The sequence below is a fragment of a genome, unplaced genomic scaffold (assembly GCF_019419815.1).
Source record: "Pyrus x bretschneideri cultivar Hongxiangsu unplaced genomic scaffold, Pyrus_bretschneideri_v1 Contig24, whole genome shotgun sequence".
NCBI lineage: Eukaryota > Viridiplantae > Streptophyta > Magnoliopsida > Rosales > Rosaceae > Pyrus > Pyrus x bretschneideri.
Window position 1 is genome coordinate 589,745 of NW_025999546.1, and position 16,732 is coordinate 606,476.

The following is a 16,732-nucleotide window of genomic DNA, read 5'->3' on the forward strand; positions in this document are numbered from 1 at the left end:
TGTCGTTTTGAATCGGGTTGACATATATGTAAGAAACTTCCAAATCTAATAGGTTCCTTGGGTCTTTTGGGCTTTCTCACTTAAGTTGTCAAGTGCAACTTGGTTTACAATCCCAATAGATCAAAGCCCAATATGCCTAGACTCCTGAAACTCACTTTTAAAGCCCAATACGACGTTAATTGAGTAATTAATTTAATCAATATTAACATACTCAATCAACTACCCATAACTTATGTAATTGGAATTACAATGCAATACGATCACAGTTTGCATCAATACTTTGATTCAAATTGTTTGATTGATAATTTATTCATGCCTACTATTATCAATATAACGCATGAATGTGTTATGAAATATACTTCTTAAATCATATTCCTATGATATGAAACGTACATTTTAAAATTAATTTACGGTCGTACGATTTGAATCAAGGGTCAGAATAAACAGGTCCGCAGCATCGGGACAGACAGGTCCGGAGAGGAACCGGATCCGAATGGATGGAACAAACTGCTAGAGTCGGCAGGGAATCCCACTTCTAAGGACGCCGCCGTTTCACACTCCACCTATCCTCTTGGCCACCATAAAATTAAATACACACAAACGTGAATCTCAAATATTATTTTTAATATTGTAGAAAAAAAGAGGAAAAATCCCGTTTTCAAAACCCAATCTTCCATCTGCCAACCAATACTTCATATTTTGCAGGAATTAATGGTACGTGGGAAAAAACTTCAACCAGCTTAATCCCCCATTGACTTCGGAAGAACAAACCCATCTCTCTCTCTACAACTCTCTCTCTCTCTCTCTACAACTTTCTCTCTCTAAGACTACTAGGCAGGCAGAGTGTCAGATCTGTAGCTGGGTTTCCTTTCATAGCTCCCTCGGATATATCCCTCTGCAAAATCAACAGGTACCCAATTCATTTTCTAATCATGATTATCTGCGTTTATTACTATTACGGGACATTCCCAAGTTTTTAATTTTGTTTGTTTTCTGTTTCGGGAAAATATTTTAGAGTTGTTAAATTTGAACACCTGAGTCGGTTCGTTAGTTTTGTGGGCGGAATTGATTGATTTTATTTGGGTTTTTGGAATTTTGGGGTGGAGAGTTAAGATTTAGCTTCAACACTGATCGTGGGTCACTGGGTTTCTGTTATTTTTTCTGTTTTAGGAGGGACTGTGATTCAGCGGAATTACTAAATGTGGACGAAAACCATAGGAAATTGAAATCAAGACAAAGATTGGTTCTTTAATGGATTAATGATTTGGGTTTGAAGGGTATTTCTCACTAATTGAAGCTCTAGTTGTAATTAATTGCATTTGTAATATGTATTTTGGATAGTTGGGTTTTCGTGGTAAACGCCGTACGAACCTAATGTTTGTTGTTTTGATATTTCTTACAGTCTGATGAATTCTTTATAGCTTATTAATTGTAGGGAGCTTCTTGCAATTTTTGGCAGTGGTGTATACAAAAGTTTTCAAACTAAATTCGGGAATGGGATAATGAAATGGAGTAAAATGCAAGATTCACTTAGTTATAATGGGAACAATCAGTTACGTTAATATCGGAGGTTATCTTGAAGAGAACCTTGAACTGCCAATTAGATGTCTTCGAGTACAAGTGCATCTCAGCAGTTGACGGATCGTGGGACGCAGAATAGGAGCACTGATGTCTTCAACAGGTAATACCCAAAACCAGCTTATTACAAATAGTATTTATTCACCAGGATTGTGTTTCTAGGTTGATTGATTCAGTATTTCTCTGTTTTTAATAGTTGAGCATTGTTATAAATCCCTTTTGGTAAGGAAGGAAATAAATTGATGGAAACTTCTTTCGCACTTGTTAATTATTTCATGCTAGCCTAGAGCGCGAATTAGGTTGCGTAGCTCGTGGACTTTATTTTTTCAATGATTTTACGACCCTTACGGGCTAGAATTTAGTTATGCTCAAAATGGTGGACATGAGAGTTTCTCCGGAGATTGCTGGGGAAAAGACTTTTGGTATTAAGAACAGTAGGAACCTTTTATGCTTTGTCAACTGTTAAGATAACTTTATATTTGAAAATCGGAGCTTGAGTTGTGGTTTGTATACGTGGATTGTAGACTTAGTTATTGCTTTTCTAGTTAAGAAGTTTCTAGACAATGAAAATGGTAATAAAGAATGTAACCGACAAAACAGATATTGATTAAGAAGAGCAGCGAGATTCTTATTTGGTCCATTAAAAAGGTTGAGAACACGAACCCTTGGAGTCACAAGACAGCCATTTAGGATTAGAAGTCTTATCTGGATGATAAGTAATAAATATTTATAATATTCTTTTTAAGTTGAAAAAGAACTTATATGATGTTGAAAAGTCTCATAATTTTCAACTTCATATAAGTTCTTATGAAATTTTTCATAAGAACTTAAGAGCTTTTCTGCGCATATAAGAACTTATATGTGGTAGATAAGTCTCATCCAGTGCACTCTGCACAAAAGCTCTTAAGTTCTTATGAAATTTTTAATTATTTCCTTCATTAAGCATCTATACCATGAAATACAGATCCCCATTACTTACGTAATTTATAGTGGTTTGTAGTATCTTCCTGATGTGAAGCATCTTTTCCCCCCCTTCCATCTGTAGGCATGGCTCTGAAACACAGCTTGCTCCAAAGAATTTAAAAGATGACAATGGTGTCCATATTAAAGATCCAGAAGCTATGGTACTGGTACTTCATTAATCTACACTTAAAAAATGAAACTTTATTGATATTTTGACACTATGTAATTTAATGAACAGGAACTTTATTCCCGAGCCAGAGCTCAGGAAGAGGAGATCCAATTTCTTCGTGGGCAAGTTTCTGTTGCTTGTGTGAAGGTATATCAGTTCATAGCTTGCCTTTTTTTTCCCCCCCATAAATATTTGCTTTATTTTTTTTTTAATTGGTGTTATTTTGCATACTCAAATGTGAGGATTAAGTAGTCTTCATTGTATCAGGAATTGCGCTTGGTGAATGAGAAGTATGCATTGGAGAGGAAATTTGCTGACTTACGGATGGTTTGTCCATCGCTTGAGAATTATTATGGTTTTTTCTTGGAATTCTGCTTTTGTAAAATTGAAGATACTTGTAGTCTTTGTTTGCAACTTCTGAAGCATGAAATGATATTACCTCATTTGATAGGCAATTGATGAGAAGCAGAACGAAGCCACTACTTCTGCGTTAAATGAGTTGGCTCGCAGAAAAGGAGATCTTGAAGAAAATCTTAAACTAACTCATGAATTGAAGGTAAAGTAATAATTGAAAATGTTACTGGCTATTTTAGATTATTATGGTAGTTTGTAACAGGAAGTCCTATTCTTTGTTGTTTATAGAAAAAATAGCAACAATGATGCCCAAGAAATCGTATTGGGAAAATGGGTTGCAATACCATTTGTTACAATTGTCTCTATTTCATGACAATAAAAGCTCTTTGACTGGGTTTCTCAGAAGACCTCCATGACAATACAAAATAGAAGTAACTTTTTGGCTTATATCCTGGGAAAGGAAAGCTTTTTTTTCCAAAAACTTGTAAGGTTGTTGATGAAAATTTAAAAGCTCAGAGGATATATCTGTTGTGTGGACATTTCCTAAAAATAAATGGGTGGAGGTTGAGTTTGAGCTCCAGCTGGTCGGTACATGGTATTATTTAACCGGTTCGAGAGTGAGAAAGAAATGATAGTTTGTGTATAATCTATCTGATGGACAAGATTAGATGCCATTTTTTACTCATTTATTTAACAAGCTTATTCTTCCCTGCTTGAAGTATGGTGTTCCATTGGTTCACAGAACTTACATAGAAAAGTGTAGGCGCTAGAGCTCTTTAATTATCATTTGACCTGGAAATTTTGTTCTTATCCGAAATTTCCTTAATTGGTTTGTTTGGTGCCTTGTGAGCTTTCACCACTTATTTATTGTTTTAGAATGGATGTAAACACAAACTTATGTCTGATTGTCGGTGTAAAGTTTCCTAATGTGAGTCGACAGCAGTTGTTTTCTAATCAGGATAAAGTTTATTACATGTCCAGTGTTTCTATATGTTTGCCTGAATAACTTTGGATATGTCATCTTTATTTGTTCCTTGCATTTCTTATGTCTGTGCTTTTAAAAACTGCCAGTTTTTTTATTTTTTTTATTGTTTTTAATTTCTGTTACGGCTACTGATTGTTATGTATTTGTTAGGCTGCAGATGATGAGAAGTATATCTTCATGTCATCCATGCTAGGGTTATTGGGTGAATATGGGATTTTGCCCCAAGTCATAAATGCGTCTGCCATATCAAACAGTTTAAAGGTAACAATCATATAGCATACAGATGACATATGCTACAAGAACGAGTGTCATGGCTTATGGGTGATGCCATATTCTGTTGTAACATCCTTTAAGGAGATATCTGCATTTTATTGTTCTTATTTTACGCTATATATTTTGTTTTTCTATGTCCATGATAGTCTCACAGATTTAACTTTTACAGAATACATACCAGTTTAGAATTATTAGTCTTCAGTCTAAAAGTTTGTGGAAGGAACTTCCACTAAAAAAAAATATGTATATACTACTTTTATCATTCTGCGGGATTGATAACTAAATGTATTGTGTCATAAAAAATTGGGGATAGTTTGTCTGGTGTACATAAAATATAGTGCATTTCATTAAGCTTATAGTAATAAGTAAGATAATCTTCCCTGAAATTGAGATGTCTCAGATGATTAAAAAGAAAAGATCAAGCCAATGAACATCCAATTAATGCTGAGTTAAGGTGACCTATTTGGCACACTGATAATTGTTCAGAATAGACAAGTGGGATCAGATCTTGTGTTAGATTTATAATGAAAAAAGCAGAGCAAAACAAAATTAGTTGATAGACAGGCCCCGAATCTTAGCGCAATAAATTTTGTCTTCTTTTCCTCAGGATTTAAGAGGATTCTTTGGGTATCTAGGGATGAGTTTTCTGTCAATCGGTCTAGCGACGGGTTTTCTTAATTGACTTTTGCTTTCTTGAATCTACAGCATCTACATGATCAATTGCAGTGGAAGATTAGAACTTCCCATGTAAGTAGCACTCTTGTGACTTCATGTGGTTGTCAGTGTTTATTCATTGTTCATATACTGTAGAATGCATTGATTACTCTTCCTTATGTATAGAAACTGATTATTAAACTATGATGTCCTCATTAACTGTCACGAAGCTCCTACTGAAAAACGTACATAAAAAAGAAAAAAATTATGAGTAAAGGTTTAATCTTCTCAAATCATATGGCTTCTTGAGTCCGTTCCTTTTTGAAATACTTGAAATGATTAAGTTGGGAGCAGGACTGTGACTTACCTGCTAAAGGATTCATGCATTGGATAAGTAAGGAGGACAAATTTTGTGCTAGAAGGCATATTTTTGTACTGTCCTGAACCATGAATAATTCCTACTTGTTATAGGCATCCCATTTCACCTTATTATTATATCAGAAACATGAGAATATGACAATCCTTGGAACGATGATAAAGTTACACAATCAGTCAACCTAGTAATAGAATAGGTCAACGAGCACCTTAATCTGCAAATTAGTATTGTTCACCAACACCACATTGTATGGATCTCACTGGGGTTTTTCCTTCAGTTCGTACTTCATAAGGTTGACACTTGTGTGAAATTAAGTACCTTGTTTCCCGATTTTGGTGATACCTCTACTGTTTAATTTGATTTTTCACTATTCCCCAGTAATCAGCAGAAGCATCTTATCTTGACAAATGCAGTAAGGCATCTTCTTACTTTATGGCAGGATAAATTTAGACAATTAACCTCCGCAGTGGACAATCATGCTGAAACTGAATCTCATGGTAAAGATAGCCGTGGTTCTGCTATTTTGAATGGTCAATTTCCTGATAGATCCACAGTACTGATGGTATAAACCTACTCATACACTGTTTTTTTGGTCTATGAGCTATGTCATGGATTGTTTTTTTTTTCTTGTTTACTGAAATCACTGTCTCTCTCTGTTTTTCCTAATTCAGGGACGGCAAGGCTTTGATCGTTATACTGATGAGCAACATTTGGAGCCAACTGACACATTGCCGAAATATGTGACTGACATCCATGGGATGAAAATGCTAGTAAATAATGAAATTCCGCCTGAGTTCACAACCAATGCAGAGAGGTTGGTGTTAATTATTCATTTTGGTTGCCTTGATCTTTTATTTTCCCACCATTAGTAAGCATATATGTGTTTGGAACAAAAAATCTTTCTGATTGCATCAAAATTTTAACTTTTTATAAAGAGCTCTATATAGTTAAAGACCCCAGTATTATGCTGAATGATGTTTGATAATTGCATACAATTTCTTTATAGCAGTGAGGTCTTCTGTTGAAATTTCATATTTGCTCCGCACCTGTGTTTGTTACTTTGGTTACAGCATTTGTGGTCAGTACAATTGAATTCTAATTTAGTAATTGAAGATTGATAATTCATAATTCATTGCCTAAAATCAATTACACTGCCAGACGACCTTGGCCACTAAGCATGGTGCTATTTGAAATAAAACTGAATAATTTGGACACACATATTAATTTCTTTTGAGGAATTCTTATCAAGTTCTTGAAAGTTACAAGTAGTCGTAAATTGTTCCGTAATATAGTGTATTAGCGGTGTCTTATAGCTTCATATCAATGAAATTCGTCAATAAATTTGGATCGACTCTTACACTGAAGGAAGTTCATATATATAACTGAAATGCAAGGGGTTATTTAAAAAGTAACCATAACATTATAGAATAAGTTTCTATGCACCTGGGTTTAGATGAGGAATTTTTTATATGACCGCTCTTCCTTTTAACTGAGGCTGTGAATCATACAATTCTCAGGGATATGGCTAGATTTATTAATAGAGATGATGCAAATGTGAGAGGCGGGAGTATGAACAATGGTACCTCATTTTCTCCTTACACCACTCAAGATGAGATTGCTCCCTCTGTTTCTGAAGGTGATTGATTTTTTCATTTTTATTAAAAAGGGATTCGGTTGCTTGCCCATTCATGAAATCTAATAAGTGCTATTTCATTTAGTGGGCCCTGGAATAGAGAATTTTCAGATTATTGGTGATGCTATTCCGGGAGGCAAACTTCTTGGCTGTGGATATCCAGTACGTGGGACCTCACTTTGTGTGTTTCAGGTGAAACTCCTTGAACATTCTTCACTAGTAAACTTCCATCTCTTAAGAAGTTTGCATATGTTATGAGTTCCTTCCTTATACCTCATCATTGTTTGCATATCAGTGGGTTCGTCATCTTCAGGATGGAACTAGGGAGGTCATTGAAGGTAGACGTTTAAATGATTTTTTATTTTTTGGTAGTTTTCTTGTGATTTGGGTCCTTTCAGTGTACTCGGTATCTACGTATGTATTGTTTTATTTTATTTTCCATTTTGGTTTTGTGTTTTCTTCAATCAGGTGCCACAAATCCAGAATATATTGTCACTGCTGATGATGTTGATAAGATAATTGCTGTTGACTGCATACCGATGGATGAACAAGGCCGTCAGGTTTTCTGTTTACCTTTTATGTGCATAATGTCCTAAGTGATTCCATTCGTTTTAAACTTTTCGGTTATGACTATTTTGTTTCCTGATAAATTTGTTTTTCATTGGCAGGGGGAGCTAGTGAGGCATTTTGCTAATGATCAGAACAAAATTAGATGTGGTATGTGCATTTATGCTGCATTGATGCATTTGATGTAAACACTCTTAAGGCAACGCTTTATTTTATATTATTTTTATATTTAGGTTTTAATTCTAGTTGAAAATTCAAAGCAAATTTTTTACCAAGGCGTGGAGTATTGTCATAAAATCGAAAATATTTGTGACCTAAACTAAAGCAACCCAAGTAACTTAAGTGAAAAAATAATCGAAAATATCTGATAGCTGATAATTTAAGTTAGTTTCTTGTTTTCCAGTTTTGATTTTGTCGCCAACTCTTCTCCTCCAACTCATTGGTTTTCTTTCCCCATCTGAGTTGTAATATTTGCATTGTTTTTTCACTGAGGTACTTTCTAGACCCAGAGATGCAAATGGAGATTGACACACATATTTCTAGAGGACAAGCCAGTTTTAGTGTTCTACTACTGGTATGGTTATTGTTTTCATCAAGTTTATATTTTTATTCTCTTTCTTGAAGCATCACTTATTCATCAGTCACCATCTTTAGTGTAGATTGGTAAACCCATCTCCTGACAATAATTTAAAATGCTAATTTATTGGAAATTTGTTGCTTGGTGAAATTTCAAATATAATGATTGAGGCTCTAGATTAGGAGGAAACTCCAGTCTAGGTATTTTCTTTAATGATGTTTACCAATTGCGGCCATCGTTGTTTAAACGCATTGTTAAAGTTTTGTTCACATCTTTTTTCCTCCTCTTGCGTTACTACCTTGTATAACTTGTATGCATACTTGCATATGGAACTTAAGGCTCTCGATTGAATCACTTGTTGCATAATTAGTAAGTATTACTCCGTACTTTTATAGGGACGGAAGAAAGGAAAATATTATGTTAAGCACCCAAACTGCATTATATGTATATTTTTCAAGTTCTATGCACAGATAAACTGCCATGATGACCTGAGTTTATGGAAAATTGGTTCAAATATGTTATAAATGGGGCAATTATTTGAATTCAGAAAGTCATTTTCCTTGTTCAAATGTCTCAGAGCTTTCGTGTCTTTGAGACTTCTGATTCAAAGGATTTTGTACTTAATATTTTGTTCCTGGATTGTGAAGCAAGCTTGGGAACCTGTTCCATACTGGGGGGAATATGGCCTCATCTACTTATTAACAAACATTTACTAGCATATATGGTTACTTATCTTAGTAGTGTCTTGTTTCCAGGCTCTTCTTTTTTGGTTTTTTTGTTTTTGTATTTTTGTTATGTAGGGTGAAGGACGTTGTCTGGTCAAAATGACATCAATTTAGCTATATGGTTTAGTCATCCCTTTGAACCCATCGCAACAGATTATTTTCCTTTCTATTATCTAATTCAGTTGGCTTGTATATAGACAATATTCAAAATCTGTTGCAACCAACTTATGGCTTATGTATCACATGAAAAAAATTTTCCCATATACTTTTGCTGAAAAACAGACGGACTCTTCTGAAGATTGGGAGCCAGCAACTCTGGTTCTGAGACGGTCAGGCTATCAAATCAGGATCAATACCACAGACGCTGTTTTATTTGAAGAAAATTTCTCGAAGGAGTTATCGGTACGTTCTTTACTTGGTGATACTTCATTTTTGAGTAATTAAGTTTTTATGTCATGAGAGCCTCTTGAAGTTGCTTGTTTTGAGTATTGGCTGAGGTAACGGCATTATCCTAATGAATATAATTAGTGGTATACAATGGTATCAAGTGGGTCTAGGAAAGGTTGTTGATCAAACTTTATGTTCTCACACTCTCAAAATGAGTGAAAATTCCTTATGAAAATATGTATTCCTCAGAGAAGTAAAAGCTAAAGCTAATATCCTTAAGCACATGATGGTAGTTATAGATTTCTCCACTAATCAAAACAATATATAAAATGTGTCGTTGGATATTTGTATTTTCCAAGTATACTCAACATTCTATAATTTTCTGGTTGCAGATCAAAGTTCCTTGTGGCTTCTCGACACAATTTGTGTTGACACGTTCTGATGGATCTTCTCATCCATTTACAACATACAGTATTCGGTAATACATTAATTTTATATTTACATGTCGATTTTAATTTTTTTCCATAAATTATTGTAGTTATATATTAAAACAGAACATCTTGATAATAACTGTGTTATTATTATTATTTTCCCTTTATTTGAAGCATACTAAACACTCTTCTTTCTGTCAAGAATATCTCATCTAATATGATATATTCAATTTCTTTGGTAGGTTGCGTGATACTCTCGTGTTGACCATGAGAATACTCCAAAGCAAGGTTCCTTCTTACCTAAATTTACTTCACATTTTGCCTAACCTCTGGGACCATACTTTTATGGTTAAGATGTTAATGGGGATATTTTTTTTTTAGTACTTGGGATGAGAAATTTCTTTTAATATAATTCCTTCCATGCTTCTTTGACCGAAAAATGAATGTATCTCCATGCTTCAACTTTTGCGTTTGACTGTAATCCACATATTCTGTTATACGTAAACTAACATCAAACCAATACGTTACAAAGCATCTCTTTGTACTCCAAGCTTATAAAAGGTCAATTGAATTTGCGCCACTTTCTTGACTAGGATACAAATGTTTAATTGATTCCTCCTAGTGAGCAATACAAAAGACGGGATTGTGGTAGTGTTTATGGATTGTTGATGTGACTCCATCATTAACCTACACTGTTTAAGTTCAGGGGTTTTGTCACAAATGAAAATATTGCAGCTCTATTCTGTTTTGTACACTGAATAAAATACTTGTGTCATAGTCAAGAAAGCAGTACAGATTTAGTTGACCTTTCTTGGAATACAAAGAGATGCTTTGCATCATACTGTTCTGATGTTAGTTTACGTAAACCAGAATATCTGGATTACAATAAAACTCAACAAGTTGAAGCATGGAGATACTTTTTCTATTTTTGATTGAAGAAGCATGGAAATATTTGAAACAATCATTTTCTGATAAGGAGCGATTATAACGACAGATGGATACATAAGAGAATCAATGCGTATGTATTATGCACACACGAAACAAATACACAGAACACATGATCTGCATACAATCAAGAAGTTATATTGCCAGACTGCTAATTAAGATTCTTGATTTAGTGGAATATCGTCTAAATGTGTCTTGTGTGTATTCGATCAACAATTGTGATTGACTAACCCACAAAGGGCCCTTGTATGGTTAATTTGTATATCAGTGGATCGTTAATATGCATATGTATGGTTTTTATCTGAACTTCCATCCATCGTTAAACATGTTTCTATTTGGAATGCTTAGTTTCCGATCATATGTACTCTTAATAATTTCTGAACTTGAAACGCGGAAACTTTTGTTTCTTTTGTGTTTTGGAGCAGGCACTGGATGACAGAAGGAAAGGAAGAGCATAGCCCGTATTTGAGCATAATGTTTATACCCATTATTCATTCATAGTAGAAACGAGAAATAATGAATTAGACGACGGCGATTTAAATTGTAGAATGTGTAACTAAAAGATAAAAGGAAAATCTTTTATAACTTGTATTATGATACATAGATTTCTATTTCTGAACCACAGTATCATGTTGTATGACCTCATCTTTTATTCAACCATGTATAACTTTTTGCATAGATTGAGTTTGTATCTTGTTGTAGAAGAGTGATAATGATGTTACAACTTTAAATTATGATGACTTTCCCTTCAGTGAAGGTCAATTAGTTTGTTTAAATTGTTACATCTGCATAAGGCTATGACTTATTAGTCAAATTATCTTATATTTTGGAATCCTTTCTTTATCCGTATTCCTCCTCGTTCAATATTTGAAAGCTGGACACAGTAGGTTGAAGAAGAAGACTAGCTATCATGGCGATCTACTGATTGATCCATGTCGAGTGCCTTGGTTTTGACCATACATAATAAAATTAACTGTCTGGCACTTCGAAAAAGTCATTTTGCACCCTTTAGGTTTAGGTTGTAAGTGTGTTGTGGACAATAAGTTGCTTTTGAATTTACTCCGGTTACAAATGACTACTATTATGCCTTGAAAGCATGATCAATGTGGTGGAGCAAATGAAAGCGAAATTGGTGGTGAGCCATTTTGAGTATCATTTAGGCTTTTAACTTTAGAGCCCTGCTTTTGGGCCAAAAGTAGGCAATTTAATAATTAAAAAAAAAAATTCTGGATGTTTTGTAGATATTTCCGCTTATAGAGATACTTAGGATTAATACAAGCGCAAAATGTGATTTTCACATCCTTTTAAGTTTTTTACAAACTCTCGTTTAACTATGGCCGTTGATTTCGTTTAATTTATTCAATTCGATAATCATAGATAAAGAGAAATTGTGAGAAACAAAGCAGGTGTGTGAAAATCACTTTCTTTAATACAAGTTTTAAATAATATTATAAACGTGCTTTGAAGTTACTAAAGTAGATATGGACACAAAGAAGTAGTGTGAAAAGGATAAAGTGAGTATTGAAATTGCACTTTACTGGATTGTTCGCAATTGAAATTGCACTTTACTGGATTGTTCTCAATTTTAATACAAATATTAAAATTCTTACTATATAGCACAAGTAATTGAACGTTAACTTGATTTATTAAAAACATATTACTGTGTAAGAGGCTGGTAAATCATTTAAGAGTATTCATTCTTTCATTTGAGGTTTCGAGTTTGATTTCATCTCTTTTTTATCGTTGTATTCACAACGACGGCCCATTATTAGTCTAACTTGATTTCGAGTTTGATTTCGTCTCCTTTTTATCGTTGTATCCACCACCAGCAGCTTTGTCACGGGGGATAGTGAGGGGCGTCAACTCCTCGTGTGTGGTGTTTTGTGTAGCGCCCATTTTCTTATCCCTAGCTTAAAATGTGGAGGAAATCTAGCCCAAAATGTCATGGCTTATTTAAAGACAAGTGGAGATTAATGTTAGAAAATTAAATGGCTATCATAAATCACTTATTTCTTTGACATAATATTTGTTAATAAAATCAAATTTATCTAATTAATTAATGGGTGATTGTAACACTTATTTTAGCCTCTCACATTTTTTTTTTTTATATATCGAATTGCATGTGGTGTGTTATCCTAGTGGATAGGTTGAATTTCTACTTATGCGTCTCCGATTCGAAACTCTCTCTCACCTAAGTTAATGTAATATTTTTGAACTCTTCCCCCTCCCCTTAATAATAGTAATTTTTTTTTTTTAAAAAAAGGTTAGTCATTGAATTGAATATCTCAAACGAAAACGAGTAAGATTAAATAGGGGTGTGTCTATGGAGAAAAAGTATGTGTATTTATCATTTTCCTTAGGATAATGCTAGGCAAACCAATTTTTTAGACCAAATTTGCAAATCATGTGATGTGTCACCAATAGAAAATAAGCACACTAATCAATACTTAAGTAATAATCTGATCATCAATAACCACATCATATGAATTACAAAATGTAATTTAAATATATAATCTTCCTAGCATTACCCTTTCCTTTAATCAATTGGGATGAGACATACTAATTTCAGATGAATAATCCTTGTGTCCCCCAAGCTTTATCCATTTGAATATTTTTCAACATTACGAAGGAAGCACCACTAAATTAAAATTATTGTCGACTTCACTAGAATATAGTTAGTAGATAATGTTATAATTAACTATCGACAAAAGAAAATTACAGAATCAACAATATACTAAAGTAATTGGCGACTTTAACTAATTTGCCATGGTAACAAAACATAAAACATTGATTATTTTCTTCCAAATGAATAAGACAAAATGATTTTTTTTAATAGACGATATTATCTATACTAAGAGAGTAGGAGAATGGAATAAGTCTCATAAATAGGCTAGCAATAATGTAGTTCAAATTCATTTTTTATCCGAACAAAATTTAAAACTTACAAGTGTAGAGGAATATCACTAGACCGTAGTATTAAGTAACAATCATACAAAATGGATTAGATTAAGGTTTTGAAAAGTAGGTGGTCTAGTGGTAAGGGCACGGATTCCGGCTCTTAAAATACGAAAAACAAAGAGGTCCCTCATTCGAGGCTTCAAGCTGGTGAGTTTGCTTGACTGTGGTTAGGAGGAGACTGAAATGCCTCTGTGAGTCTTCTTGGCCTCGGGAAAAGATGGATAACCATCGTTTGTCATCAATTGTCCCCCTTTAAAAAGAAAAAAAAACATATTAAATTATGTAAGAATCTTGAGCCCTCTTTTTTAAAGGAGACAAAAAGATGAATAACCGTCGCTTGCCATCAATTATCCTTCTTTAAAAGAAAAAAAACATATTAAATTATGTAAGAATCTTGAGCCCTCTTTTTTAAAGGAGGCAAGAAGGCCGAGGGTTGGGTTAGTTGGAAGTGTGGTGTTGCTTTACATATTTTTAAAATGCAAAGAGTACACTCCCACCTATATTCACCGACTACAGAGACTTGGATTTGATGCTTTCTTAAGCTTTTACGTTAATCATGGATCCAAACTCAACCACCAATCATCTACTTCCAAATATACAAGATAACAAAGCATCACCTCCCACAAATAATTCCAAAGAAAAAGAAAACAAATTAAAGAAAAAGTTGTAGAATATAAGGGAGTCGCACTCAATAATCCACCCTCCCTTCTCCTTTACTACTTTGCTTCCTTTTCCCTACAACCGCCTCATTTTTCTCCTTTTTTCTTTAGCCCTACTCTCTCTCTCTCTCTCTCTCTCTCTAACATTAGAATATATCAAGCAAAGTAAAAGGGAGTGACCAAATTAAGAAAGAAAGAAAAAAAAAGACTTGCAAGATCTGGCAGGAGCTAGGGTTATTGAGTTTTTTTGGTCATATGGGCTCTGCAGGAAACCAAAATCCATGGGCAACATATGACACATACAAAGATTGTTCCCAAGGGATTTGCAGCATCTACTGCCCCCAGTGGTGCTATATCGTTGGTCCTCCTCCTGCATTTGATTTCACCGAAGCCGATGATCAAAACCAACAAGACTCTCCAACAGATCTCTCTCCTCTCATTATAGCAATCATTGGCATCTTTGCTAGTGCCTTCATTCTAGTCACTTACTACACCATCATATCCAGATACTGCCGGCGAAGAGGCGGTGATGGCGCTCGAGACATGGAAATGGACAGCTCGAATCCAAACCTAGTTAGTGAATCGATGCAAGGCTCAAATAACGGTCTGGATGAGTCCCTGATCAAGTCCATCACGGTTCACAAGTACAAGAAAGGTGATAAGCTTGTGGAAGGCACAGATTGCTCGGTTTGCTTAAGCGAGTTTGAAGAAAATGAGAGCCTGAGGCTGTTGCCAAAATGTAACCATGCTTTCCATGTTCGTTGCATTGATACTTGGCTCAAATCTCATTCTAGTTGTCCGCTGTGCCGGTCGAACATCGCTGCTCCTGCCATTGCTTTGGTGCCTCATCAACAACAAGCGGTGCCTCCGGTCGATGGAAATCAACGGGAGGAGGTGAACGCGTCCGCTTCGGAATACCAACACAGGACTAATGTAAGTATTTTGGTGGTTCAAGATAATTCGGAAGAGGTTGTTGGTCGGCTGGAAAGTAGAGTGAGCAGTTGTGAGATTGGACAAGATCATCATGGGATCCAGCAGCAATTGAGGAGATCAGTTTCCATTGCTGATGTGTTGCATTTGCATGATGGTGAAGATGATGACGAGGACTTGGAAAATCAGATGGGAAGTGCCCAATTTTCTAGCGAAAATCTTCAATTTTCCATGGAAATTGGATCATCAAAAGGAGTTGATCAAGAACAGAATTCCAAATCCAGTAACAACCCTAGAAGTAGTGGAGTTTTCAGCTTGGTAAAGGGTCCTCTGGTACTGAAGAGATCAACTTCAACAGGGAGATTAGTGTTGTCAAGGTATGGAAAGGAAAAGAATTCTATAATTCCTAATTGAAGCCATTAATTGTTTCCCCCTTTCCAAAATTAGTGTGAAAACCCCACAATTTCTTCTTTTGCTTTTGTACCATATTACATACACAAAAGGAGAGATCATGCATACAAATATGATACTAACTGATTTGATCTAGTGGTATAAATTCTCTGTTTTGTCCGAGAATGCTTAGTTCAAATCTTATGAATGACAGTTGTTTAATAAAAAAAAAAAAATTACTACACTGTTATTATTCTTGAAAAAAAAACATAAACTAAATACTCTCGAACTCATTTGTTTTATAGTTCTTTATATTATGGCACAATAAGTATAAATGCTTGTGAAAATAAGAATTGTCCCCATATATATATGATTATTTGCCTTTGGTCTGGAATCTTCATCATTTACTCTTTGGTTAGGTCCACTAAAAATATGAAAAAATAAAGCGTAAACGAGAAATCTAGGAAATCAGTCCAAATTGGTTCCATTAGGTCTAGAGGCTGACTTTTGGGGCAAGCTCCTTAGAAATAAAGGCTTGGAAGGTTTACCTAATTTTGCCCCATCCTTCTTTGAGTGGTGCCATAAGCATGAAGGTTTGAGCGGACCGCATTCAACAATTAAATTTTGTTAAATTCTTGAATGCACACTTAATTGTTAAATTCATGAATGTATGTCATCGTCAATATACGTACCCTAGAATTCTCGTTGAGGAAGAGCATAAAGAGGAATCACATACCCCTAGAATTGAATTTAAGGAATAAACATCAAGACTCTAAAATATCATGATATTCAAGTGAGAAAAGTAGAAGAATTATATTGGGACCAATATAACACACTAGAGTCTCAAGGCACTCAACTACTGATATGGACAGGGCATCTGCAAATACTTCTATTCTCAAATAATTTCACATCCTTTTGAAAACTAGTTTTTTCTCCTTATACTTTTGATTTAAAAAAAAACAAATGGTGTTAGTAATGTGGATTAAAAAATTAGATGTAACAATCTCGGCCGCTAACTAGAAATGAAAAAAAATGTAAGACTAGTGTCGCAAAATAACATGATAAAGAAATTTAGTGTACATCGATGAATAATTTTATATTTCGACATAGGTCATTAGTACTGATTTTTCTTCGTGAATGCAAATTGACACTAAAATTGGTCCTGTTCAAGAATTTCA

The 16,732-nt window shown here is 34.5% G+C and overlaps 2 protein-coding genes across 5 annotated transcripts; both read left to right on the plus strand.

Moving 5' to 3' along the window:
• Positions 1 to 561: 561 nt before the first annotated feature.
• On the plus strand, positions 562 to 11,295 carry LOC103951686. 4 transcript variants are annotated; one of them, XM_009363124.3, is made up of 20 exons: positions 562 to 910; positions 1,422 to 1,681; positions 2,624 to 2,702; positions 2,780 to 2,857; positions 2,978 to 3,037; positions 3,162 to 3,266; positions 4,200 to 4,310; positions 5,028 to 5,069; positions 5,792 to 5,914; positions 6,024 to 6,166; positions 6,870 to 6,988; positions 7,071 to 7,177; positions 7,281 to 7,323; positions 7,454 to 7,545; positions 7,654 to 7,702; positions 8,056 to 8,126; positions 9,137 to 9,256; positions 9,634 to 9,719; positions 9,915 to 9,960; positions 11,043 to 11,295. In XM_009363124.3, the coding sequence occupies exons 2-20, from the start codon at positions 1,605 to 1,607 to the stop codon at positions 11,073 to 11,075; spliced, it is 1,584 nt and encodes a 527-aa protein (XP_009361399.1). In that variant the 5' UTR covers positions 562 to 910; positions 1,422 to 1,604; the 3' UTR covers positions 11,076 to 11,295. The 4 variants fall into 4 exon arrangements, with proteins under 4 accessions (XP_009361399.1, XP_009361398.1, XP_009361400.1 ...); XM_009363123.3 differs by having other exon boundaries at positions 1,436 to 1,681; XM_009363125.3 differs by having other exon boundaries at positions 1,460 to 1,681.
• A 2,985-nt stretch (positions 11,296 to 14,280) lies between these two features.
• LOC103951687 (RING-H2 finger protein ATL52) lies at positions 14,281 to 15,798 on the plus strand. Its single transcript, XM_009363127.3, has one exon. The coding sequence runs from the start codon at positions 14,490 to 14,492 to the stop codon at positions 15,576 to 15,578; it is 1,089 nt and encodes a 362-aa protein (XP_009361402.2). The 5' UTR covers positions 14,281 to 14,489; the 3' UTR covers positions 15,579 to 15,798.
• Positions 15,799 to 16,732: the final 934 nt, after the last annotated feature.

Excerpts from the sequence above, each read along its gene's own strand:
- LOC103951686 (XM_009363124.3), top strand. The coding sequence starts at position 1,605 with ATGTCTTCGAGTACAAGTGCATCTCAGCAGTTGACGGATCGTGGGACG. Across the intron at positions 4,311-5,027 it reads CCATATCAAACAGTTTAAAG|CATCTACATGATCAATTGCA; the intron begins GTAACAATCATA and ends TTGAATCTACAG. Across the intron at positions 9,961-11,042 it reads TGAGAATACTCCAAAGCAAG|GCACTGGATGACAGAAGGAA; the intron begins GTTCCTTCTTAC and ends GTTTTGGAGCAG.
- LOC103951687 (XM_009363127.3), top strand. The coding sequence starts at position 14,490 with ATGGGCTCTGCAGGAAACCAAAATCCATGGGCAACATATGACACATAC.